Here is a 26,481-nt window from a genome sequence, read left to right on the forward strand (position 1 = left end):
CCTCAGAGACAAGACACTGAAGAGATGCAGATATTAAAATTACATATACAAAACAATGAGAGTTTTTCCCTGACCAGCACACTCTCAAGTCAGATCCACAATAAGGAGCTCCATAAGTGCAAGAGACAACCCTCAAATACTGTCCCAGGTACCTCACCTGCTGTTTTGTCCACAGCCCTGCACTGGGTAACGCTGACAACACCAGGGTGTCTAATTACAGAAGTGCACTGACTGCAAGCATTTCCTCCTGTGCTCTCTCTCTCACTCTCTCCCCAGGGTTTTGTTACAGAAACACTAAACCCAACTTTCCCACAGATACTTTTTCCTCCTAAACATTGCTAAAGATCGAGAAGTAGTTAACTATCTTAACCTTGCTGTGGAAAGGTGCAGTTGGCTCCACTGGTGGTAGACTCCTCTATCAACCTTATCAGCCTCTTGGTTTGGCTGATACGGCCACAGCCATATGAGCAGCAAAACCTGCTGCTTAGTGCTCCTTTGTTTCTTTCTTTCTCAGTATCTGGATAAAGGCAGGACAAGATGAAGACACATCTGCTTTTCCTTCTTCTATTGCTGTTTCTCATGGGCTTCCTGGCAGCAGACACCATAAGCCCAAATGAAGCAAAGCTAAAGAAAGACAAGCTTCCCAAAATAAAAAAGGAGAACAATGTCCTCTTGCTGAAAAAGAGCAACTTTGACAGAGCATTGAAGGAAACCAAGTACCTTCTGGTGAAGTTCTGTGAGTATCAATTTGCACTCTCTTACCCTGGTGGCTCTGCAGAGCATGACTGATGCTGGGGCACTCAAGTATGCTTGTTTTACCATTGCTTTGTCCGTCAGAAGTCCTTGTTTGTTTTGTTGTTCTCCATGTATCTATTTCTGAACATAACTGCAGTAATTTATTCCTTTTGGGGTGGTTAAATACCAGTCTGCTACATAAGACGGTGCTGAGTTTGCATTCTTCACTTCCACTGCCTAATTTTGCAAGTATGTGTTTCACAGCAGTAATGGGTGAAACATTAGGGAAAAAAATAAAACCAAACAAAAAATAATCAGGAGTGCTTTTCTCCCTCTTACATTTTCATCAGCACTTTGAATGAAGTTTTTTTGGATGGCAACTCCTCTGGGAGTGCTTGGGCTTCAAGGAACATTCTTTTACAACATTTTGGTGTTTGTAATTATGTTATATGGACAATTTTCCTGAAATTAGCACTTGATCAGGTGGAAGTAGGTTTGTGATCCTTCTATTAGGTTCATGTTCATTCCTCACAGGGAGAAAAGTAGCGAGGGCTTTTGAGTAACTAACTTTGTTATAGGGTCTGGCCATCAGGTACATCACAAAAGCAAAAGCCAAAACGTGTATTCTGGATGTAGCCTAGGTCAGTCTGAAATGAAAACACTTGTATTTTTCCAACAACAAAACCTCAAATACACTAACATATTGAAACCAAACATATATTTGGATCATACCAAACATTCACTAATCCTAAAACAGTATTATGAAACTTTAAATATTTTTAAACTTTCAGAATAATCACATTAGAAAATTACTTAAAACATAATGTTTAAAACTTTTAAACACTCTTGAAAGTGTTGAAATTTAGGAAGATTTTATTTACTAATTATGGATGTTTGGCTATTTACCAAATTCACGCTACAGTTGAGAACTGTTTTATCTCTCTGAAGATGCATCATTTTGGTGAAAAAATAATTTATCAGAAAAACCTTAGTAATTCTCTAATCTTAGCTTTGTAAGAGCTGATTTTATGTACAGAATCTAAATGTCCAGGTCAGAGAAGAGTTTGTAGCCAAACCTTCTTAGTACTGGCACAGATTATCAACAAGGAGATATTGCAACACACTTCAGGATTGCAACCTAATACGAATGGAAAGCAGACGTGAAGAGACTCATAAAGGGACAGAAGTTGAAGAAAGAATTGTTCTGAATACCGTAGCCCAGGACTTGGGCACTCAAAGGATGTGGAGATCCAAATCAGGCTTTCTTCTCCCTACTTCAGAGGTCTTGGACCTTTCTGATATCCCATCACTCTCACAACTGGGTTCTTCAGAAGGGAAGGACAAACACATTCCCCATTCCATTCCTCACTGCATCTTCCAGAAAACATCAGAGGTGGAACGCTGCTCCACAACCACACCTTGCACTGGTGATCCTCATGGCTTTCTGGTTTGGACTAAAGGCCGAGATATCTGAAGGGCTTATAGAAAACTCATGGATTGCCTTTCCCCAACAGAACAGAAAGGCATCTGCAATCCCTGTAAAGAATTATGAAATCAGTCACGAGAGCGATGAGCTCCACAGCCCAGATACATTACCTGGAAATCACTGGCCTCCTCCTCTCTAGCTCCCTTTGGAGACATGCCAGTAAACAGCCTCTGGGGAGTGAAAAACTATCCTACAGTGAGGCAATGCTCCAGGATGTTGGAAACCTGACTCCACAGCACTGAACAAGCTGATTCATTTGCTGTAGTCATTTCATTGCCACAGCACAAAGAGACTAAAGATGAGACACGCGTGTGCACCTACACAGAGAAGCCATAAAGCCCTAATATTTTATGTCCTACTCCCTAAAACAGGCTATCTGAATAAACAATCTGTGTGAACTATTAAGGAAACTTAGATAATGTGAGAAAAGGCAATATTGCCCAGATCACACAGGAAATCTGTGGTGCTGCCAAGAACTAGCTTCAGAAATCCAGAATGAATGCAAGACCTGAGATCTTTCTTTTCTTGACTCACTCTCAATCAGAGACATAGTCAGAGAATGGGAAGGAATCCCAGGCTTCCCAGAAGGTGGGATTTTTTCTGGTGCTGTACCAACACAGGGAAAAGTTTGAGCTCCAAACTTTGGTTCAACACTCTGTCTTAGACCTGTCAATTATGAGAAAACCCCAATGCTTTCCCTGTGGCATAAGATTATTTACTTACCAGTCCCACAATGTTTATCAGGTGAGGCTTGTTTTGATGTCTTCTGCCCAGCGACCCTCAAATTCTCCTAAATCCCGTCAGTTCCACCCTCACAGCGTCCCAGGTCTGCCTTCCTTCAGGCAAGATTTACTATAAATACACTCTGACTTTGTGCCAAGCAGTGCACGGGTACCCTCTGGAGCTGGGCAAAGTGCAGAGGGCATGTACCCGGCGTGAGCACAAAGTATTGATCCAGAAATCCAGCACTCTCCTGCCCTCATCCCGGCTGTGCTGTGGAACAAGACATGTCTGAAAACCATACAAGCATCACACAGGAATGTGCAAGCCCTGCCACCTGCCCAGCTGAGTTGTGTGCCCTGCCTGTGCCAGGAGCACATAATCTCAGCACTCAGTTGAAAGTAGTTCTTCTGCTGCAGTCTGTGGCATCTCCTAATCCACGTTAAACTGACCCAAATTTCACACAAATGCCTTTTGGCACAGGGAGTACAGGGCACTTGTCACCAGCAGGAGGTAGATCAGTGATGCCTGCATGTGAGAATTTCACTGTTTACATCATACATTGGCTGAATAGAAGTCCCTGTGTTGACTTTTACTGCAGAAACAAACACAAGAAAGATCCCAAGCACTGTAACAAATAGGTTTATCAGAGGGAGAATAAACTTTATACATTCATAAACACAAACACTAGAAGCACTGCTTTCAGAGCACATGCTAACACCACTTCCTCCCACCTATCAGAAGAATTCAGGAAAAGGAACAGCTCCCAGTGAATGCTTGATTCCACAGATCTCTGAGAATGCCTGCTCTTGTCCTTTCCAGTGAAAAATTGTCAGTTCCTGGATAAACATGTGGTTAACCTAAGGACAAGCACACAAGTGGTGCAGATCTTGTCCAGCTGCTTTGTGTACTAAGTCCACTCTCATTTATGAAAAAGTGATGTTTACCTTTTCTAGCAGAACATTTGCACATCCAGTGAGGCACCAGGTCACCTATAGGATTCCTGTAACCTATGACTGACAATTATGCTGAGATAATGACATTTAATAGGCAAGATAAGGGTTACTCTTAAAGACAAATATCTCATTTTAAAGGCAAAAAGGCTGAAGGTGATGTTATTAAAAAAAAAAAAAAACAACAAAAAACCCCAAGAAATTGCTGCCTGTGTATGTATATACTAGTTCATAAAAAGGGAGATTTCTAGAAGGCAGGGTGAGGCAGGACTGATCTTAAATCAATTATATGGCTCAAATGATCAGCTCACTTTTAAAGCCAACATCCAAAGCATACTCACTCCTGCGATATGAAATGATTTCAGCATTCAGGTGTGGTCTTCTCACCACAGGAGGTGAATGCAAACAGTTCAAACCCACACAGAATAGTTATTTCTTACAACTAAGCTTCCCACAGGAACATAGTGCACTGTGAAAGACAGTGGAATGTGGATGCCTCATTCCACTTCATGCCTCATCCTGACTTCCTCAGAAATCTGTGTCAGTCTTTAAGGGGTAAATCTTCTGAAAAGAGTCACTTTAATTGTTTGCAAACTATATATAAAAATGCCCAGGACAGTGGAAACACATGTGTGGACAGGTTAAAAGAGTCACTAGATGATGTTCTAGTTGCCTGCTGCAAACTTACTGACTACCATGGGTTTCTCATGTAGGTGTCCTCCTTTGAATAAGGATCCAAACTTAAAATAATCCTTGATGTTTGCATAGCAAAAGATCTCAAATGAACTGCAAACATCAGTTAAAAAGCAGAGGTCAGCACAGGAGACCATGGCTGTATCTCACTGTAGAAGAAAATGGGAGAATTCAAGGTCACACAAGAAAGTTTGCAACTGCAGCAAGATTAACACCCTTCCACTCTGATCTGTTAAACATGAATCTATTCTTCATCTCAAGAGTCTTCTACAGAGAAAATTATATATCTGTAACACAACAGAAAAAAGCAGCCTACAGGGAAGATGACAAATGGGACTGCTAAAATGATTTTGTGACCATGTCAGAAACTAACAGGTAGGAAATCAGTATCCAGCATGACAACAGGCACAATCACAATGACTGCAGCAACCCCTAAACCATGAAAACAGACAGCAGATTAAGATTGGAGGCCATCAGCAATTAGCTAAAGGAAAAGGAACTCATCGTGCTTCCATGTATACTCACTTCAAGAATGCTTTATGGTCATTAAACGCATCCATGTATTGGCAAAAATTTCAATCCATATTTCAGTATATTTTAGCTCAGTAAACTGCACTATGAAAAAGAACCAGCAGCTTACTCAGGTTATTGATGTACTCAAGAGGAAGAGTCTCTCAAAATACAAGATTTCTGGTTCTCTTACCACTTTTAATTTTCCAGCCCTTAATTTATCCTTGTTTTTATTTACAACACAACTAAAACTACAGATAATGAAGACACTCTCCCACTGTGATACAATGCTGTTCCTGAGCTGATGGCCTTTGAAGGGCCTCTACCTTCTGGCAGCTGTGGCACAGCACCCTGGTTTACACAGGTGTCCCACCACCCACTAATGCCTTCCCTGGTGACCTTGTCACCAACTCTGTTGCCTCTCATCTGTGTCTGCTCTTGTACTCTGCTGATGCTCAGCTCTCCTCAAGTTTGCAGCCTGTGATGCCACGTTAACCTCAGCAGCTGCTTCCTCATCCCAATGCCTGACGTGATCGGTGTCAATAAAAATCTAAACCAGAGGAAGTGAAACAAAACTCAAGAAAAGGCTCCAAAGAAAAGGAGTGATGATTTGCTGCAACACTCAAGTGACTTGAAAAATAAAGCACCTGGGAGGCAAACAGAGAATGAGTGGAATGAAAAGGAATTGATGGAAAGCTGAAGAGGAGTTTAATCACTCAGGAAAGCAGGGGAAAGGTGCATGATGGATGTTTCCACATGGTTTCTGGGTAGCCAAGGAAACAGTTTTTATCTGTCTGATGAAGAAGCCTGTTCACTCACTGAAGTTCTGTCTCGCAGTTTTCAGGTTAATGGTACTTGAATTTCTCCTGATCTCTGACTGCAGTGATTACTTTTTACATGATGGAGTCATGCACTTTTCCCAGCTCCAGCCTAGAGCTGCTAACTCTACCAACTCTCATTATCTAAACATGCTACTTACATTACTAGTTACCTGCAACTCTGACTACTCAGGTCATTCAGTGATAGGAGATCATTCTTAAAATATCTGTTTGGAATTGAAATATTTCACAGAAAAATGGATCTTAAAACCCCCCTGACAATCTACATCAATGTCTCATGTGCATAAAGCTTAATATTCCCTGCATATTTGTGAAGCTTCAGCTTCTGTGTCTGGACTTCAACAACAATTTCTTCTGCCCCTTCTCATTTCACTGTGCAAAAAGCACTTAAGCTTCCAAGTTCCCATCTGTGGTAAAAGGAGCTGTGCCACATTAGGTTATTAGGAAAAAATCATTATACTGAAATTGCCTCTGGTGTGAAACATTGGCTTGGAATTAGCTAGAAGGTGCTGGATCCTAATTTTCTCTGTGGTTTCCTGATCCTTATTCCAGCTGCACTCTGTCCAGACTCGGACACCCTTCCTCCTGGAAAGCCCAGTAGGTGTTCTGGGCTAGCCCTACCACCTGCAGTCACCGTGTATCAGCACACTTAAACTCCACAGCAAAATGTCCTAGGACAGAGCACACTACAATCCTATTGGGAAAAAGGTTCAGAAGACCATTTTTATAAATTGGAAAAAGAAAGTTAAGGTTAGGATGAAATTTCTTCAACAAATCATAACAAATTTATTTAATGAAGCAATAATTTTACAGGCAATTAGAACATAGTTTGTTTTGCGCGGTTGTCTTAAGGCTCATTCACTTCAGAGAAGCACCTGCTTTTCATCACCACAGTATCTGAGTGTCCCCTGAACAGACATTAAGTTTTGTCCTACTAACAAGCTTTGGCATGTGAGCAGCTGGAGCAGCTCTTCCAGTCCATTTACTTTTTGGTTATAACTACACTGGGCAATGTCTTCAACAGGTAGGCTGTAGGGAAGTGCGTCTGTAGTTTTGTGAAAGAATAAAAGACAGATGCTTTGTTAGATTTATGCTTTCGTGCCTTTGTGTGTGCGATTGTGCAAGTACGTGTCTGATTGTGTGTGTGCACAAACACACTCATACATGCACAAAAGAGTAAACACAAATGTACAAAATCAAGATTAACTGGATGTTTTTCATCTGTTCACAAAGCATATTGAAGAAACTAAACATTTCCTGTGCAGAACCTAAAGAAAAAAGTTTTGCTCTTTATAATAAAAGAATTTTAACAAGACAGGGTATCTCAATTTTAATAAAAAATTTTTTTTTAACTGAAGTTGCAAAACTGTAAAGCTTCAGGCCTTCACCTCTTACTTGACTTTAAATACAGATATGTGACTCATTTCCTTCTCTTGTCCTTTTTTCATATTTATATAACTTACAGCTCCAGATCCCAGACTAGGATGGCCCTTCTCCTTCCCCCAAACACACAGCTGCCATGTGAGCTAGAGAAGGGCTGGCACACAGCACAGCAAGCAGAAATACATTGCCAGTCTCTAAAAGACTCTGTTCCTCTGTTTCTCTCCTCATATCTTATCTGGAAAAGTAATTTCTGCATTACAAAGGTTTGCCTCATGAAGTGCTTACAAAAATGGGATCTTATCAAAGAGTGTTAATGTGAGTGATATCTAACTCTATCCTTGACCTCCCTTTAACTCATACCCAGCACAGTCAGTCAAATTACTTCTTAATTCCTTGTCATATCTTCCCAACAGAAGACTACTGAAATGTTAGTAGTTGTTCACCATGGCCGGTCAAAGGACATGCAGAGTGGTGAACAACCAGCATTAATATAAAGAAGTAAATATAATCTCTCATTTATATCTGAGTCATATTTCTGCATTATTCAACTCCTCCAGCTACTACTTGACACAACAACCTCCACTAGAAAGCTTCACCCTGTGGCTTATGTAACCCACTTGCTTTTGATTGGCCTTTTCCAGATGTTTCTTTATCTCAATCATCTCAGAATTTCTCTGAAGAATTTGCTGAGGCTGCACGACAGCTTAAAAAAGAAGCTCCAAGAATCCAGTTTGGCAAAATTGATGTGACACATCAACCTGATTTGAGAAAAGAATTTAATATTCAAGCATTTCCTACTGTGAAACTTTTTGTGAATGGCAGCAGGGAAGATCCCATAGACTGCAAAGGTAAACTGTCTTATGCACTGATAAGATAATTATATGTAATGACAGGATGTACCTATCTATTATGCTGCTGAGAAGAAAAACATGGATATTCAGATAAAGAATACACAAGGTAGCAAACTGGGTTTTACAATTACCTTTGTACCAGTACAAGAACTTGAATCTGAATTCATCTTCCAAGTGCATAACTGAATATGCTTCTCTGTGTTATGTTCACACAGCCAAATTAATTGCTGGTGTTATTCCACTGAACAGAGAATCACCTCAACAAGACAACTTACTCCCATATACTACAATAAACATTAATGAGCTATGCCAAACAAGAATTTGGTCCCAAACTGCTCCATTTACCCCTCTGGTCCACTGCAATTCCCATGGGTAGTGTGCCTACAGGAGTAGGCTGGAACAACACTGTGCATCTATCAATGAATTGGGAATTCACTAGGTTCCCTGACATACAGGTATGCTTCCTAAGCTAAGGAAAATAATTTTGCAATTTAGCCATCAGAGGGAGCTCATATGTGGCTCAGAAAAAACATGGAATAACTTGAAGTCTTTTGCAGAAAGTTGTTAAGCAAAGACAAGGACAGACTTGAGCAATCCCAGAAATCCAGGCCTCATTAGAGATTTTCGTTCACTTACAGTATATACAAGAAAGTTTGGGCTTTTTCTCAAAGTGATGAACTTTTACAGAGATGATAAAAATTGCATGACTTGGGCAAGCATCTCTTAGTGTACTCTGAGCACATACAGGTGAATCACAAGTTTAATACAACTGAAAAAAAAGAAACCTAAAGTTTGCCTCCTGAGTCTGTACACAACCAAGTGCTAAAATATCTTTAACTGCTGAGCCCCCTGTGGCTGCTGCTGAAAGCTGATCTTCAGTATTTTTAGTAACTTGCTCCTCCTTGCTATTGAATTTCTTACCAAGTTCCCACCACCCAGACTTGTGCAAACAGTAGCTTCTGCACAAATGCCACTGAAAGCGTGATGTGCCATACTGAACTTTTATTAGATATCTGAAAGCAAAAGCCCCCGGCTTCAGTCTCCGATTAAATCTATAGCATTGACAAGAAAACCTCTTTTAAGCTGGTAAACCTGACACATTTTCTGGTGTGAACCAGTGAGTACAGAGTATCTTAACAATGCAGACAGAGCCACTGTTCAGCAGAGCTGCTCTTTCAGACACACTTCCCAGCAAGATGCAAGAATTAGGAAATTGTCTTCTGCTCTGTGTTTTGTACAACAACTGTTCAGAGCATGTGTGTCATCAAATAATGACTTAAATTACATTTTGTTAACTGGTGAATGCTTATGTGCAACAATGAGTAAAACCTCACCTACCATGTATGACTTTTAAACCACTGAGCATTGACAACTGGAAATGTGCAGTGACCACCTAGTGACTTCTCATGTAGAACTTTGTGCATGCTTCATACCACAAAAAACCCTGCAGAGTTTGCTTAAATCAATAAATTAATTCAAACATTTTATGGAAGATGGAATTTTTGAATTACTGCCCTGGCAATGGACAGACCACAAAAGCCAAATTCTAGGCTTTGTAAAATTGTCACTTACAACTGCCAGGCCAGAATTTGGCCAGTAGAAACAAGCTACATAGGCTGTTTAAAGCAACCCAATAGAAAAATAACCCACATGGAAAATATGCTAAGGGGCTATAGCACTGACATAAGCTGCAGGATCTCAATGCTGGATTTAGACAGCAGAAGTCAAGTACTATCTGACCATTAGATATTGCTCTGTGCTTTGCTCTGCAGCCTGTACACTCCAGAGCAGATGTCTGCCTGCTTAACCTTAAAAAACCTGTATTTTAAACTAGTTGCAGTATTGCCTGCTGTAAAATTGAGGACAGTAAAATGGTCTGACTCTATTTTGATCTTGTCATACTACTAAGTCCAGTACCAGGACTTGCATCTTTGATAATCCACTTGTTCTGTACATCTTGACTCTAGCACTTCACAGCATACACGCTTTTTCTTTCTCATGTATGATTTTCACTAACCCTTTGCTGGACTCTTGCTCTGGTCCAACAAGGCTGTCTGTCACAACAGACAGAGATGAAAGGGCTATTTTACAGCTGAGATTTTAATTACCTGAGCCTCAATCTGTTGCTTCAATTCCTCTGTAAAGATGATAGCTTGAAAATGTATTTTTTTAAAGATACCCAAGATTCTAAAACTCCTGAAATCTTGAAGAGAATTTACCAAAGAAACAGACGAGATGGAACAATCCAGAATTAAAGAACAACTTCAACACTTGCTTTTTTTCTTGTGTCCAAACTGAAGTGATGCTGCAGCTCCACAGAGGAATTTTAACATGTCTCTGTGCCTATCAGATCCCTCCTGCAGCACCAGAGGAACAGTTTTGACACCTAATTTAATTGAACTAACAGTTCAATAAAATCTGCAATTGGTTTGAAGTAATTTTGGATTAAGCCTCAGGTCGATAGCGCTTTGTAGCTTACTGTGATTTTGGGACATATGAAATCTTACAGGACAGGTTTTCTACTAGTCTGAATTTCCTCATCTCTATTCTCCATATGGGATTAAGAATTTAACTGGATTTACAACTATTTGCAGAGGTCTCAGAAAACATGGTACTGACTCACCACTGATCTTCCAGAGTCAGCAATAGTTTAAACAATGACTAGACCCTGGGGTGGAATTTAGATGTCCCAAGCCCACTCTGAATCAGCTTTGACCTCAGTCTTAAGGAGTCCAAGTCCATTTGTATTCAGCACCCCCCTGTACCTACACTGCCTCTATCCTGATTGCACAGAAATTTCTGTTGTTCATTTTGGTGGTCATTTTAACTCTCTTTTCCTTCCACAGGAGTCAGACAAGCCTCAGCCTTTATTACATGGGTGAAAAGAAGAACAGGACCCAGCACTGTTTTAATCAACTCTACTGCTCAGGCTGAAGCTCTCATAAAAGCTGATGATTTGGCAGTGATCGGCTTCTTTAGGGTAATTCACTGGAAAGCTTAAAAGGCTGGTTTCTGTTCCAACTTTGGGATATACTGCTTGCTCTCACCACCGAATCCCACACATCCAAAAGACCTAGAATTCACCTGAAAAACCCAGGCCCTCAGTTTTATAGACATTCTTAAAAAAATTTAATTGTTTCTATCTACTCTTTCACACTTCTAGACAAGCATCCCAGGCAGAGATAAGAAAACTTCACACCACCACACATTTCCTTAATCAGTACCCAGGCACAGAGGCCCTGAGAACAGATTCTGAGAGCGTGGTGCTACAGCAGTGTTTGCACAGCCCTGGCTGGTCACAGCAGTCTTTCCTGTATCCTCAGAGAAAGGGCTTCTGCCAAACCATCCCATATTTGGTGGGCGGTGGGAAGAGGGCAGAACTATTGAACTTCGTTCTTTGCTTCACAGAGACTTAACCCATTGCTGATGTGAGTTACACTGCTACTGGAGTCTGCAAATGCAAAAAGCTGTAATTGCTGCCCAGAGTTGCTACCTATCACTGCATTTCTGTTCAAACACAGTGTAAAATCATAGAAATGATTAGTTGGAGGCTGTTCTGATGAAGGAATGTTCCCTTCCTGCTGAAGTCCATTAAAAAAAAAAAGGCAGTAGATATTATCTAATATACTGAAGTGCTTTTTCTTCATCTTTCCAGCTGATGATTTAAACAACTTCAGTGAAAATCAGGGGTCAGAGCACAGTTCTATGAATATCATGCTAACTGTGGTTTTCAGCTCCTGTCAGCTGCCAAATCTTCACGGATAGGAAGTCATAAAATACTACCACTGTATATAATCCAACACATGTAGTCCTTTCTCAAGCAAATTCTGCCAGTTCCCAGAGCAGAATAAGATTGTTAGAGTTTGGGGCTGAATACTTGTGAACAATAGTCAATAGGCATGCTGTCAGAGTCAGTAAAACAGGAATAGTTTTTTCCTGGTTTTTTCAATGTGTCCTTGAAATTTTTAATATCTGAAACATTCAGTCAAGGATTTTCTCTGTCTAAAGAGACTTTTATTCTGGTATCTCTCTGCCCTGTTGAAAGCACAGTGTCTGGACTCATACCTGAACTGATGATGTCCCAAATGTGCTGGCTACAGTAGATAGTCCAAGTTTAATGGATATGGAAAACAGGATTCATTAGCAAAATACCCCGTAGTAAAAAAGCTGGTGAACACACCCAGCATAATAGGACAAACTGTGAAAGCGCTCAGAGTGCCCAGAATTTTGCTTTGCAGCAATCTGCTCACAGGCATTTAGGAAGGAAGGCAGCTTTTCTGTGCTGGGCCAGATTGAGAAGCCCTTACTATCACAGTGATGCCAGAGTTCCCTGAACCACACTGATGGTGGATATTGCCTGCAGATGTGTTTGACAGGACACTGATTTCACTCAGGGGCTGAAATGACAATCGATGAGCATGAGCTAGGGCATGTCAGAATTCTAGTGGGTGGAAGCCAACAAAATAGTGTTCAAGCAAATAAAGAGCTGTATTTGGCCTTCTATTAGTCACAGATTGCTCACAAATGTGAGTGCCAGGATGTGTTGGAAGGTCTCAGCATATAAATTACTATTCATCTAGCATGAAATAATTGTCTGATTAAATCAAATCTGGAAGTGCTGCTGCCTTTCATCATGCTTATTTACTATTAGTTTGAGGGTGGACAGCACAGTGACTATTTGACAGATGTAGAAGTCAAGGTCCTTGCCTTGAAGAGCACTCAGTCAAAGCCCCAAACACATCAGTCAGGTCCTCTTGCAAGCAGAGAGCCCTCCTCTCTAATCTATCACATCCTGCTGGCTGTGCAGGCACTGTGGAAGGGGAGCAGCTGGTGGCACAATCCCTCCCCACTGGCAGAAGGGGAGTGCAGGGCAGGTGAGATTAGGGCAGGAAGGACTTAGGGGACCACACACCATCCCTACTCACCCATGCCAGCCGACACTAGCTGGAAAGGTGAACACACTGGCCATGCCACAGCACTTCTATGATCTCCCCTGTGGTGAAGAACTCCCCTTGGAGCTAATCATGGCAAGCTATACCCACTTCACAATTATACTCTCCTCTCTACCTCACAAGCCTTTAGGGGCCTGCCTCTCCCGTAGCTCTCACTCCTATGCATCTTGGCAGGATGCAGGACACAGTCTTAATACTCTTTCTGGGACTAGGAACTTCACAATGACAGTGTGGAAGTTTTCTGTGAGACGGCAAGAGATGTGCCAGAGATGCCTTTTGGGATGACAGCCAGTGAGGACGTCTGTGCTGACTACGGCATCCAGAAGAACACTCTTGTTGTGTTTAAGAAGGTAGGAGTACAAAAGCCTAGCTGTGCTGTGGCAGTTTTGGGCTATGGAAAGGCAGTTTGGGAGTTTTTCAGGTTAAATAATTTCCTAGTTGAAATTCAAACAGCTTAACACAAAAAATAATGCATTTACAGACAGGAGAGACAAGTGGGAGGAAAATGAGCAACCTTTGGACAACTGATATTTTCAATCTGGCTGCCTATATTCAGGTTTCTAATTTATGCTTAAGGATCTGGATGTAACAGCTTTGCTTGCCAACCTGCATTCTAATCAACATGTGCTGCCAGGTTCAGTGAGATTTGCAGACATTCACCTCTTTTCCTATCTGTTGTTTTTGACCAGGAATCTTCTTTTCTTCCAGTCCACAACAGAAGAAGTGGCCAACAGTAAAAACAGAACTACACAGAGTAACACCACTATTTAGGCTAGGAAGCAGTCAGACCTAGAATTTCCTGAGAGAGTGTATGTCACAGATAGTGTGTATAGATGTAGAAAAGATTTTTCAGTATGTTAAGATTACTGAACAAATTAAAACTGTCAGCTGTACCTTGAATTTTAGCTATGATCTCATTCTGTAATCTAGCTGTGACATTTATTTCACAAGTTACAGAATTTCAGTTGTTAAGGATCATAAAACTCTTACTTTTAAAGACTGTCATTTTGCTACTTTAGTTGATAAGGCCAACAACCTCACAAACTTCACTATTTGTCCAGGGAAAACCTGTGCACAGTGAAGTGCTTGAAGATGGCAGACAGAACAAACTGGGTCTAACAAAGCTAATCAAAACCTTCACTTTGGATTTGGTCACTGAATATAATATTGAGGTATGTATTTCTCTGCATTAGCAAAAGCCACAGGAGAAAGACAGGAACCCATGCAGAAAGAGACCTAGGGAGCTCTTCTGCTCCTTAGTGACTGAGAATCTTGTTTGTTTGTTTGAAAAGGCCAGCCCTAAACACACCTAGAAACACCAGCAGAACCCAACACACAGCTTTTGGTCTAACCCAGGCAAAATGATGCTTCCCTCTGGCAAAACATTGTTTCCTAGAGGAGAGGAGGAGTGGCTGGTTGAACAATGAACTCTGAGCATGCAAACACCTTTCTCCTGTGGAGCCAACACAAAGGCCTGGGCTGCCTCTGCAGCAACTAAATGGTTGGAGGGTCCTGGCTCCAATCATTCCACTCCAATGCAGCAACCAGGTGCTCTGGCCAAGACAAGGACAAAAGAAATCAGCAATAATTGTTGCTAGTGCAGGTAGGGAGGGAAAGACATGGAAATACCTGCTTTCCTGGGGGACACCCCATTTCCTCTGTGCATGAGGTAGCATGAGAAAAAAGGCAGCTCTGTGCAGGGAAGGAGACATAGGCTGCTGATGCCACCTAGAAGTGAAGGATGTGCCCAGCCAGGTCTAGCTCCTGCAGCTGGGCCTCCCAGGGTAACACTGCCTTTTACTTCCAGCATTAATTCTTCAGTGTGCGTTATACAGGAGGGCAGACTGGAAGATCACAGTCCCTTTTGACTGTAAAAATCTATGAATAATTATGAGGTTTTTCCTGGAACAGAAAAAAAACCAATCAGCAGCTGCTGATTCTTCTCACTTTATCTTCTTTAAAACAATGAAAAAAATCCAACGGTTATGGAAATGATTGGGAATTGAGTCTTAAAAAGTAAAATTTGCAATAACAGAACTGAGTGATACACTGAGCCTCTGATTCACTGTTCTGCTTACAAAGAGTGGAACAGATGTTGAGCCTTTTGTTTCCCAGACATCTGTGAAGATTTTTGATGTCCCTGTTGAAAATCACATCCTGCTGTTCACCCCAACGAACTCGGAGACGTTCAGTGCAATTTATGAAAACTACAAGTCTGCTGCTGCGGAATTTAGGGGACAGGTTTGTAATGCTGAATCCAGTTCTGCAAATATGAATGGCAAAAGATCATGGAAAAACACTCACCAACATCATTACTGGTAAAAGTACTGCAGTCAGTCCATATTCTAAGTCTACCAAACCACTTAAAAACAGTTTCAGTAACTATTATTTGAATTTTTTAAGGACAAGCTGAAAAATAAACTTTACTAGGACATGATTCTTTAAAATATAAAGTTCACACAAAGAAAGACTAATTCCAGCTGCTCCCAATTAACCTGTTTCTGACTTTACAAATATGACTTTCCAGGAGCAACTTCCAACCAAAGATAGTTTTAGCAAGGTTCTGGCAATTTCTGGCACTACCAGGAAATGCCAGGAGGATTTCAGAGTATTGCCTGAACCAAGGGCTGGAACCAGCTACAAAATCTGAGGAATATTGCAAGGTATGTACATAGCCTTGCTTGCAGCATGTGTTTGCATGTATATGGACAGTTATAGGCAGTCATACTCACAAGAATTTCAGTTTTCCATTGTCAATCACTCTGGTGCTTTTCCTGCTCCCAAGTGCATGACACAGTGAAGAATGGTAAGTCATCTTGTAATAAAATATCACATATTGGTAAAGACATACGATTACAGGTGTTTCAGCTCTTCTGTCCTATTAAGATTTATGAGGAAGAGCAATAAGCACTTTGAGGGGTAATTTAGAAGTGTTGCTAAAAGATGTGATAGCAAACCACTGTGAAAGGACAGAGGGAAAAACTCCATCACTTTTGGCTGCTTTAGCAGTTGTTATTAACTGGGATGAAGGTATGATAAAGTCCATAGAGCTGCTGGTTTCTAGTCTGAGACCAAAAATGGTTCTACACAATTCCTTGCATTTAATGTTAGATTCTCCTGCACTGCCAAGCTCCATTTCTCTAAAATGGCTAATCCAAACCTGGAAGAATCAACCAGATGCATGACTCTCTCTTTACTATCAGATACTGTTTGTTTTGGTGGATACTAATGAAGGAAGGAATGGACGAATTTTTGAGTATTTTCGCATCAGGGACATCGATGTTCCTGCCGTGAGAATCCTAAATTTGACAAGTGATGCAAAGTACAAAATGCCTGCAGACGACGTGACTGTGGAGAACCTTAGAGAATTTTGCCAGAGCTACCTAAATGGAAAAGCAAAGGTATGTCCATTACTAATAAGACACCTCTCTCCTACACCAGCTAAAACACTAACAAATTTGCAAGGCACCCCTTTTTAAGTTAGAACAGTGTCCTGTTCTGATCATCGGGCTGTTAATCTACTGTCACCCTAATGCATTCATCTACAGCTATTGACAGAGCATTCCTCTGTATTTAATAACTGAGTGGACTACAAAGTTTTCCAGTCCTTCAATGTAAAAACTGGATGGAATAATTTCTGACTCAATATTTTAGTTGATGTCAACTGTTGCATTTTAGTGGTTTAAAAACTTCTGACATCTCAATCTTCCCAATACTACAACGGAGATATTTCACTCCCTTAGTTGGGATAGATGCAAACAATGATTGTGACAAATGTTGGGGTTACAGAAAAGTCCAGTAAACAGAATTGACAGTTTCAGAGTGGAGTAGGATTTGGTATTTGTTTTAAGCTAGTTTAGCGGAGTGAACTTTCCCAGGGGGATCATTCCCAATGGTAAATACAGCATTTGTTGTCATAATGAGGCATCATCACACTCATGTGAAAAATATATTAAAATGTTTTACTTATTCACTGCTCTTCAGGCTCATTTACAGGGAGAAAAGATGAAGTGGTCAGTCTGAGAGCAGGCAGAATTTAAGAAATTTGAGTAGTAGATCCTGATTTCAGTGTTGGGGGTGGGGCAGAAAGACAGAAGAGACAGAATGTCCCCTTATCCCCATCAAGATCCACTTGAGTGGCACAGTCCCAGCAGGGACTCTACTAGAGTCTGTATTCAACAGAGGGATGATTAATTCTGACTAATAACTATGCAGGGGTGTGAGACCCCAGCTCCTGCTGAAGGGAGAGGAGGTGGTACCACGTGGAGGCTGGCTGGGATATAAAGATATAAAAAAATTATCATGTAGTAACAGTGCACATTAGGTAATGTTCCACCATTCTCACATTAACTTGAGCTGGAGTACAGTTTCTCAATGGTCCCTGCATTTTCACAGCAATATTTCTATTTCTGCTTAGGTACATCTCTCTAGTGAAGAAATTCCAGAAGACTGGGACAAGATGCCTGTCAAAGTGCTTGTTGGGAAGAATTTCAACAGTATCGTATTCAATAAGACCAGGACTGTGTTTGTTATGTTTTGTAAGTGTTATTGTTGAATTCAGATTTTAAGCTGCTTTAACATGATCAATTGGAAGGAAAAAATGAAAGCTCATGCTCATATACCAAGCTAAGATGCTTATATACCAAACTAATTTTTGCACTTTACAGAAGCTGAGCTCAATGAACCTTTGTTGCTTGTGGAAAGCACTGAAGAAAAATTTGTGTCATATCTATGGTAACGCTGTGATACCTTTGCTGACTTAGTGTTGCACCGAGTAGTGCTGGATCCCTTCAGTAAATATTTGTCAGGCCCATATCAAATCTCAGTGTTGAAAGACAACATGACACTAGAGCATCATGTTGTACAACGGAACATTACGGTGTGTTGTACAGCATGAGTCAGGCTGTCTTCCAAGGGCAGAGGGAGAGTTAAGTGAAATGGTCTGGTTATAATGCTCTAGGATTAAATCCCAGAGGAATTGTGGTTTAGCAAATCATAGCTCCTTTTATCCTCCTCTGTCTGCAAGGGAAGTGGCTTTCCTACATGACTCTTTCCAGCAAGAAGCCACTGCCCTATCCTTCTACCAGCCAGCAGGGATTAGTTTGCCTTGGTTATGTCAGTAAAGCAAACATGCAGCGTTAAGAGAAATAGAGACAACCAGCTGTACTGCCCCAAATTCCAGAGGCTCATGAAGGCAGTACATTCCTGCCACCCTCCTTGTTGGCTGCAGCCATTTCACTCACACAAGTAATTTTTACATTTCAGTGTCATGAACAAACTGAATGATCTAAGCAGGAATTGAACCAAATCCTCTGGAAATGAAAGGCTGATAAATGGGAGGTACTCTACTCAGCAAAATGCCCCAGAAATTTTAATTCTGTATGAACTGAGCATGAGCATTGTTCTCCTGACTGAAGGACTTCAACTGTGTTTTATGCTGTTTAAGGGGATTCTGGATTTTCAGCAGTTTGCCTTTCTGCTAATCTGCATCAGTGCAGTGCTTGGAGTCAAAACAGCACCATACCTCAAACTCCTCCTTTTAGTGTTTTATGCTTTATGAACACAGTTAATTTTAGTGTTCAGGAAGTATTTTGTGCCTCAGACAAATGTTTCATCATAGGAATGATGCAAGACTTACCTGGGTGGCATTGGTTACCTGGCACACCTCTCCAGCAAAGTTGTCCAAGTGTTGCATGTTTGTTATAGTCATAAAAGGCTAAAGAGCCCCAAAGCAGCACTGCTATCAGAAATGCATTAGTGAATAGCTAGTTATCACTACATGAAAACTCGAAAGTCATGAAGGGTGAGTGGTTTCAAGCAGAAACTGACCACAACTGAATCCCAACCCTGTTAACTTGAAGAGCTAAATAGGTCCCAGTGATTGCACCAGCACATGCTCTCCTGTCAGACTGTATCCTTCTACTTTTGTTTTTTATTTTGCAGATGCCCCTTGGTCCCATGAATGCAGAAAACTCCTGCCAATCTGGGATAAGCTAGGAGAGCAATACAGCAGTTGTGAAGACGTAATCATTGCAAAGATAGATGTCACAGCAAATGACATCCTGTCCGTTGGATTAGCTCGATATCCGTTCTTCACACTCTTCCCTGCTGGATCAGATTACCAGGTGAGAAGCTGTCACAGAACAGTGTGGAGACACAGCTGCACACCAAGGGAGAGGGGGCGTGTTTGCATGTGCACATGTGTCACAGTGAGAAAGGATTAAGTAAGAAATCTTTGGTCCTCATCTACTCAGCACTGGTTTTTGAGCAGAAGACATTGCTGTCAAGAACCTGAATTAGAGGAGAAAACCTTCTATTGTCTCCTTCTATGTATGAGGCTGTGGCAAGAGCCCACGTATAATTTACTGACTTGGACTACAAGTCATTAGAGCCTCACATTCTGCTGTTTAACAACCTCCAATCTTCCTGTTGGGTTCTAGCAACAGTCTGAGTGAATTTACAGATACCTCCTGATGACTGCAGTGCCTTTTTACTTCAAACCCTGACAGGAGATGTACTGTCACAGAACTAACTATGCTAGTTGTTTCCAGAGCAGGTATGACCATAGTCTCTAAAATGCTGGTACTGCTCTTGTTATAGCCTCTACATTTTCACAAAACTCAAGTCCCAAAACTTTCTTCTATACACTCATGCCAGTAATTTTACGCAGCCTCAACTGGGAATAAATATTTATTGTCAAGACCAATGATTTTTGCAATATGCAAATATGAATCAGCTATGTTACAAAATAATCAGAAAATGATGCTAAAAGAGATGGCAAGGAAAAATACTAAATAGTTACATTTTCCATCTATGTAGATTATCTAATTAAAAAGAAAATATCTCTGAAGCAAAAAAAAAAATCAAGATACTGTTATAATTAAGATATTACTAAGCTATTCATTTTTCTTCTTAGTACTAAACTTAAATTAAATTCTCAGACATTTGCCCATGTCCTCATTTAATCTTTGAAGGAGAGATTTTCCTCTCAGATGTGCACGCACATCTAATGAGTTGAACTGCAGTCCTGCACACTCACACCAGGTTTAGTCCTCATGCAGAAAAGCAGAAACCCATTAAATGCTCATAATAGATGTCACTTTGCAAAAAAACCCAAAACAAACAAACAAAAAACCAATAAAGACTTCCATTAACTATTAAGGGACTGTTTCATACTTAAAAATACCCTGAAATGAAAGAGTATTTGAGATCAAGTTCATCCTTGTGCACCATGTTTTTACACTAGTTCCCTCAAGTGCAGAGATTTTGACTTGTACTTGACCAGCAGTGCAGGTGTCCTGTAGATGTCTGCAGTTTTGTGTTCTGACCTTCTTTCTTAAGGCACAGTTGGCCACAGACATCTTTTCTCACTACAGATGACCATAAATGGTCTGAGACACAACTGAGCTGATAATACACAGTTGCTTCAACATATTTAAGGTATTTCCTGCCCAGCCAGCATTTACACTGCGAATTCTCCCATATGTCTTTCTCAAGAAGTTAATGAAAATCAAAGCACAGGATAGAAATGTCAAAGCTCTGAATATCTCCTGTGTTTTTCACTGTATAGGCACTGCCCCAAAATTACAAACCCACTCCCTTATTCTGGCCAAGAAAAGAGCAATAGAAGGGGTTTGGAGCTGAAAAGAAACTGGAATATTCAGAATGAAGAATAAGAGGAACAGGAAATATATGGAGTCCAACAATAACAGTGTCTCTTCTAGCCTTCAGTATTTTTTTAGAGTTAGAAACACAAACACATGAGCTTTCCAATGGTCTCTACTGATCCTTCCCATTGTTTAAGGACTAAGAATGAATTGAACACTAGCACAGAAGTAGGAGCTCTAAAGATGAAATAACTATGAAAAGACTGTAAAAAGCACACTAAAATGCATGTAAAGAAGTCTAAACCTGCTTCTGATAAAGCAAGGGAAATGTGGCTAACATAACACAAACCAAAGCTGTTTCCTAGAACTCAGTTATTGCATTCACCACAGACACCCTCACACCTCGTTAAAGGCACAGCCATAGGCAGAACACATTGCTGTGCAGTCCCTTCCAAGCACTCTCACCTGATGAGATTATATTAGATACCCCCCTCCTCCAAACAGAAGTATCTGCCAGGTCTGCAGGCTATGAACTGTCTTCTTTCCATGGACTGCCACTCCTTTGTCTGTTTAGGAACAGATTCAGCTTTTCATGAAGTTAAAGACAAGTCACTCTTTTCCTTTCAGTGTATGCAAAACCAGATGAGTGACAATACTTTTAAATCAGGAACCACTTCAACTTAACTGGAGTTAAATGGAGCTGGATGAGCCTAGAGACCTAGATCTACAGCTGGGTGTTTAAGCATGTGTCCAGTTTTCCAAAGCACCAACCAAGTTTCCAAGGAACAGTTATAACCAGAGCTGAAGGAATTACAATTAATCTGATGATTTATATTGAGGAGGGAGGTGACCAGGCATCATCTGAGCTCCATCTGTGAAGCTGATGAGCAACTCATCCACTGCATTATCCACTCTAAATTTAAAAGAAAAACATGCAGCCTTTCAGATGGATTTAAGATGATTCTATTTGTTTCTATGGGTTAAGTGAGAAAAATAACATTTATATACTCTTATGCCCTGATTAGTGAGAAGTGTTGACACCTATCCTCAGTAACCAGTACAGCTTCTTCTCTGGATTTACAGGTCTTCAGGCCCTGAGAAATTGCTGTTCCAGCCATCATCAGAGTCAATAAAAATCAAGACTCATCTCAGAATATTAATTGCCTCTGGAGAAACAAAGTAATTTTTCTCAACTGAAGCTTGCAAACATATAAAAGTAGTTTAAAAGCTGACACACTTTTTATTACAAGAGAATACCTTACTGATTTGGAATAAAAAACTTTTAGTATACTAAAAGTGTACACTTCTAGTGAATTCACCAGAGACTGGAGGTGTTTTGTTTACAGACCTTTGAACTCAAATAAGGTAAAAACGTGACTAGTGTAAAGTAACACAAGATTATTGGTCTCAGTGGGAGTAAGTGAGCTTAACCCAAAGGATAATAGGCATCTAAATAATAGGCCTATTTCTAAATAGACTCAGGTAACAGCAGACAATTCCCAATGTCATGTACATGAGCTTCTACAACTTTTTGTTAGAAGACTTGTGCAAAACCCTTTTATACTTCCAGAGAGCAAAGGTTTGGGGGGCTGGAATCTTTAAAACACGACATGGTGCCTAGACCCACTCAGAGAATTTTAAAGCTCTAAACTGAAACTTCTTCTTTCATTAAACTTCCTCAGGAGAAAGTCCTCAGTAAATCCACAACTTAAGGTGAAGTATAAGAAAATTATGTCACTGCTCATCTTCATCCTTTTCTTTCAAGCTGTGCAACACTTGGTACCTCTGGACTGTGTATTTCAAAACTATTTCAGAATTTGAATTTCCATCAAAATCTTTAGACAGCTTTGAATATCATGGCTGACACTGAAAAGACTTCTCTTCAAAATATCTTGCCAGTGTTTAATGTTAAGCACAAAGATGTCAGCAGTTGGCAGAATCCCAACTGGAACTATACAATAATAGTTATATTTTTTATACAAACCCTTTTCTTCTCAGGGATGTAATCTATTTCTTCTCTACACTTGAGTTTCAGATGATGTTGGAACCTGCTGTGCCTCTGCCCTCGCTTTCTAAACTGAGCACAATAGTCTAGAATTTGGTCAGTCTAAAGAACTGAAATGCTCCACCTGATTTTGCTGTTATTTCCAGAATTTTGTGTACAGAGTTAAATACTTAAAATTCTTTTCAGGAGGTGGCCTATGCTGGGGACTATACACTGGAGGCATTTTCTGAATTCTTAGAAGAACAAAGCAAGACAAAAGCAGAACCAGGAGAGAAGGTAGGCATTGACCCAGACACTGATCTGCTGTGTGATCCAAGGCATGTTCACACCTTGTGTGGGCATTCCTGAGCTGGCCAGAGCACAGCCACACTCCTGGGCCACTGTCAAGTCAACGCTTCGGTGGTTCTTACCAGCTCGTAGCTGTTTTTCAAGCTGACTAGCTTGGCATGACCACACCAGTTACAGTCATACACACAGCCTGGCAGGCACACACCCCCTCACATCCTTGTTTCCATCACACAGAAACCTCTTCTCCCACTGCTCCTGTTATCTCTGAGTCACTACAACAACACTCTGGCAGTAAGTACTGCATGGCAGAAAGGAACCTGTACCCTGAGAGGCGTAAGAAACACTTGGTCACGATTTTAGCTGGAAAAAAAAAGCCCTGGCTAAGTAAGATTCAGCTGCAGCTGGAGTGGTTCAAATATCTATTGCCCACCTCATTCTGTTACATTCATTGCAGCTTCTCTTCATGAAACAAGGACACAACTGAGAGCAGATGATGTCTGGTTATGATAATCTGGTTATGATAATTGTCTGGTTCCTTGACCCTTTCTTCTCCATTGTAAATCAGGCCAGATAAGTGCTTGCTGTCCCAGATCAGCCTGTTATTGAATCACAGGCACTCCACTGCAAAAAGACACACTTTAAGTGAGTGATGTGAACAATCTCCACACAGACAGCTGCAGGCAACAGAAAAAACCTGACATGTAGATGGAGACACTGTCTACCCACTATAAGAATCCTGGGCCTATTCTACCCAGACATGAAGTGGATCCACAGGATGCCAATACTATTAATGCTCTTTTCAACTAGTAGGGAAGCTGTCTGTGGCTGAAGAAATAGTTTTGAGTTTTCAGACTTATCTCCACCAGAGGCTTTGGTTTGCTCATGCATTCATTGCTCAAATATAAACCAGTGAAAAGGTTTGAAAACCTGAAAAGCACATTTTAGCAACAGCTGCTCTACTTCTGACCTCATTAATAAGACCTCAAGTTGCTTGCTTGAAAAGATGAAAACCTGTGCTTCAACCAATCTTAAAAATTTTTTGAAGAGAATTACTAGAGCAATTGTCTTTGTGAATATTAGTAATAAGCAGCTTTTCTCTTGCATTTCATTTTTTAAAAGGATCCTTTGGGAGGAATCAAAGAGGATCGCAGCCAAAAAGAGACTGTAATAACAGAGAAAGAACTTTAGTAGTACAGAGAAAAATTCTGAGGATTGTGGGGAATCATTCCTGGAAGGAGCTCACTGGAAGAATGAATCATCTCAAGTGAACACAGAGCTGAATTAAAAAATAAAAATAAAGAATTCAGTATCAATGGCTCATTATGTGTGACTTCTGAATCTGATTTAACTCCTAGTTTTACAGGGATTGGTTGTCATGGGTTCTTCAAATAAATGCCTTTATTATCAGTAAAACTGCCCTCATTTAGAAAGGTGTTTGTGCCACGGAAAACAGATCAAGATATAAAACTATTCTTTCTGAACAAGATCTGCAACAGGATGACAACCAATTTCTCTCCAACTTACCCTGACAGCCCTATTGTTTCCAAGAGGGATTAACTGCTCCCACAAAGATGGGGCTAACACTGCAAAGAGCATTTTTACAGTGATCTTCAAAAGAAGTAACTGAACCTAGGGGCTGTGCCCAAAGGGGCAGCCAGGCACAGTTCATGATTTTTTTATTATCAAGCAGTAAAAAATGCAGAAATATATGAGATATAATTTAATTCCAGTAAGGAAAATACCATATCTGATACACAAAGACACAAGTATGACTCACATTTTACTTACATGAGGTCCCTTAATCATCCCTCACATGTTATGGAAGTGAAAGAGGTGAAACTGCTGGAAAATACTAAATTCTTCCTGCAAGGATCATATAAAGCAGAAATAATTCTGAAGATTTAAAACCTTTTCTTACACAATTAGAGAAGGGAGAACACTTATTAAAATTTCATTTCACAAAGAGGTGCCCAAAGTCTTTGTTCCCAACTTGTTAATGCTAATAAGTTACTTTCTTAGATAAGCAGAGGAAAAAATGATGAAAACTTGGAAAAAGAAGGCTTAAACACTGCAGTGAGAGAAACCATGGAGACCTCCTAACCCACCTGTCACACAAGTCAGCAAGAGAGGGACAGTTTTAAAATACTGGACCTCTTACATTTTACAACTATTTGCTAAAAAGTGCAGTTCATGAATGATGGTTTGTTTGCTGTCCAGGTTGCAGCATGTAATTAAATAAGCACACTTAGAATTTAAATAAACTTCTCTACTTCACAGTTCTTGCAAATAAATAGGACTCAACATGCAACACTCCTCATGAGGCTGTCGGTTGTTCTTCACTGATGAGGACTTAACAAGAAGACACAGAATGTAAAACAGTTTATATTGATTCCTCATGGACACAATTTAATCTCTACTGGGGTCAACATTCATTGGGACTGCAATCAAATCCGCTTAATGGAAGAGTATTCTTGTGGAAGCACATTCAGTGCTAGGTCACCATTCCTAATATGGTCCACCTGGGTTTTGTAGGTCTTGGACCTAGTTTCTTGAGCAGTTTACTCAAGACTATCTGAAACTGCTGAAGATCGCAGATCAGATGGGCTTCACACATTCAGGTTTCTGCCAGCTGTAGCTCCCTCCTCATCCAGAAACATCATCTACAAGGGAGAAGGGACTTGAAGCTACATAGGGAAACTGTAGCTTAAAAGTCAGCATGGTAGAGGTGAGAGATGCAGCCCACTTTCACTTCTAATTGTGAACCACAGCCAAGTTATTATTATTTGAAGCAATTCTCTGAAGATGACAAGTACAGTTTAATTCTCATGTGTTCTAGGACAGATTAAATTTTTGATAGAACTGCAATATGGTACAAATCAAATCAAAGTGTCACTTAGTGGCATGAGGAAAAGATGGGATGGTTTTAAAGAGTTCAAGCTGTTTGCTGTGGGTGGAAACTCCCAGTGCAGCTGGACAGTGTGGGATGCAGTTAACAATAAGTGTTTCTCAGCACCCTTGTTAAGAGGACTTCATTTATGAATACCACACAGAAAAAATAACTTGTCAGTTTGATCACTGAATTATACCCAAACTGCCTCTCTTATACACACTGAAGGAGACAACTCTCGATTGGATGTCAAACATGAGTTCTCTGGGACACTGCCAGCAGGACCTTGGACAAAGTAAACCTGATCACTGCTGGGTATTGGGTTTCATTTGACTTTCATTTAACATTGGCCATTCATTAACAAACAGAAGCCCTCATTTGATATCCCAGGAGATCAGATTAGAAAGTGAATGAGATGAACTGAATCCCAAAGAGAAGGAAGTGTCAGTGTGCTTTCCCTTTGCTGCTTACAATGTGATGAAATCCAAATGGCAAGCAGTGCCACCAATATATTTTGAACAACTATTTAACACAGAAGCTATAATCTTTTAATTAGTTTCCTTACAGAAAAA

At 40.5% G+C, this 26,481-nt stretch overlaps 1 protein-coding gene across 3 annotated transcripts; it reads left to right on the forward strand.

The window, feature by feature from the left end:
- The first annotated feature begins 416 nt into the window (after positions 1–416).
- PDILT (protein disulfide isomerase like, testis expressed) lies at positions 417–24,324 on the forward strand. Of its 3 annotated transcripts, none has more exons than XM_027683935.1 (11): positions 417–736; positions 7,961–8,167; positions 11,017–11,150; positions 13,335–13,472; positions 14,184–14,294; positions 15,205–15,363; positions 16,326–16,523; positions 17,540–17,660; positions 19,066–19,247; positions 22,921–23,010; positions 24,142–24,324. In XM_027683935.1, the coding sequence occupies exons 1-11, from the start codon at positions 538–540 to the stop codon at positions 24,208–24,210; spliced, it is 1,608 nt and encodes a 535-aa protein (XP_027539736.1). In that variant the 5' UTR covers positions 417–537; the 3' UTR covers positions 24,211–24,324. The 3 variants fall into 3 exon arrangements, with proteins under 3 accessions (XP_027539736.1, XP_027539737.1, XP_027539738.1); XM_027683936.1 differs by having other exon boundaries at positions 15,238–15,363; XM_027683937.1 differs by lacking the exon at positions 15,205–15,363.
- The last annotated feature ends 2,157 nt before the right edge of the window (positions 24,325–26,481 follow it).

This window comes from Neopelma chrysocephalum, unplaced genomic scaffold (genome assembly GCF_003984885.1).
Source record: "Neopelma chrysocephalum unplaced genomic scaffold, ASM398488v2 Primary Assembly neopelma1_65, whole genome shotgun sequence".
Lineage (NCBI taxonomy): Eukaryota > Metazoa > Chordata > Aves > Passeriformes > Pipridae > Neopelma > Neopelma chrysocephalum.

What these genes read in the sequence shown, in the direction of transcription:
- PDILT (XM_027683935.1), top strand. Translation starts at nt 538, where the DNA reads ATGAAGACACATCTGCTTTTCCTTCTTCTATTGCTGTTTCTCATGGGC. An exon ending in TCACTGAATATAATATTGAG is followed by an intron (nt 14,295 to 15,204) that starts GTATGTATTTCT and finishes CTGCTTACAAAG; the next exon opens with AGTGGAACAGATGTTGAGCC. An exon ending in AAGCAGAACCAGGAGAGAAG is followed by an intron (nt 23,011 to 24,141) that starts GTAGGCATTGAC and finishes ATTTTTTAAAAG; the next exon opens with GATCCTTTGGGAGGAATCAA.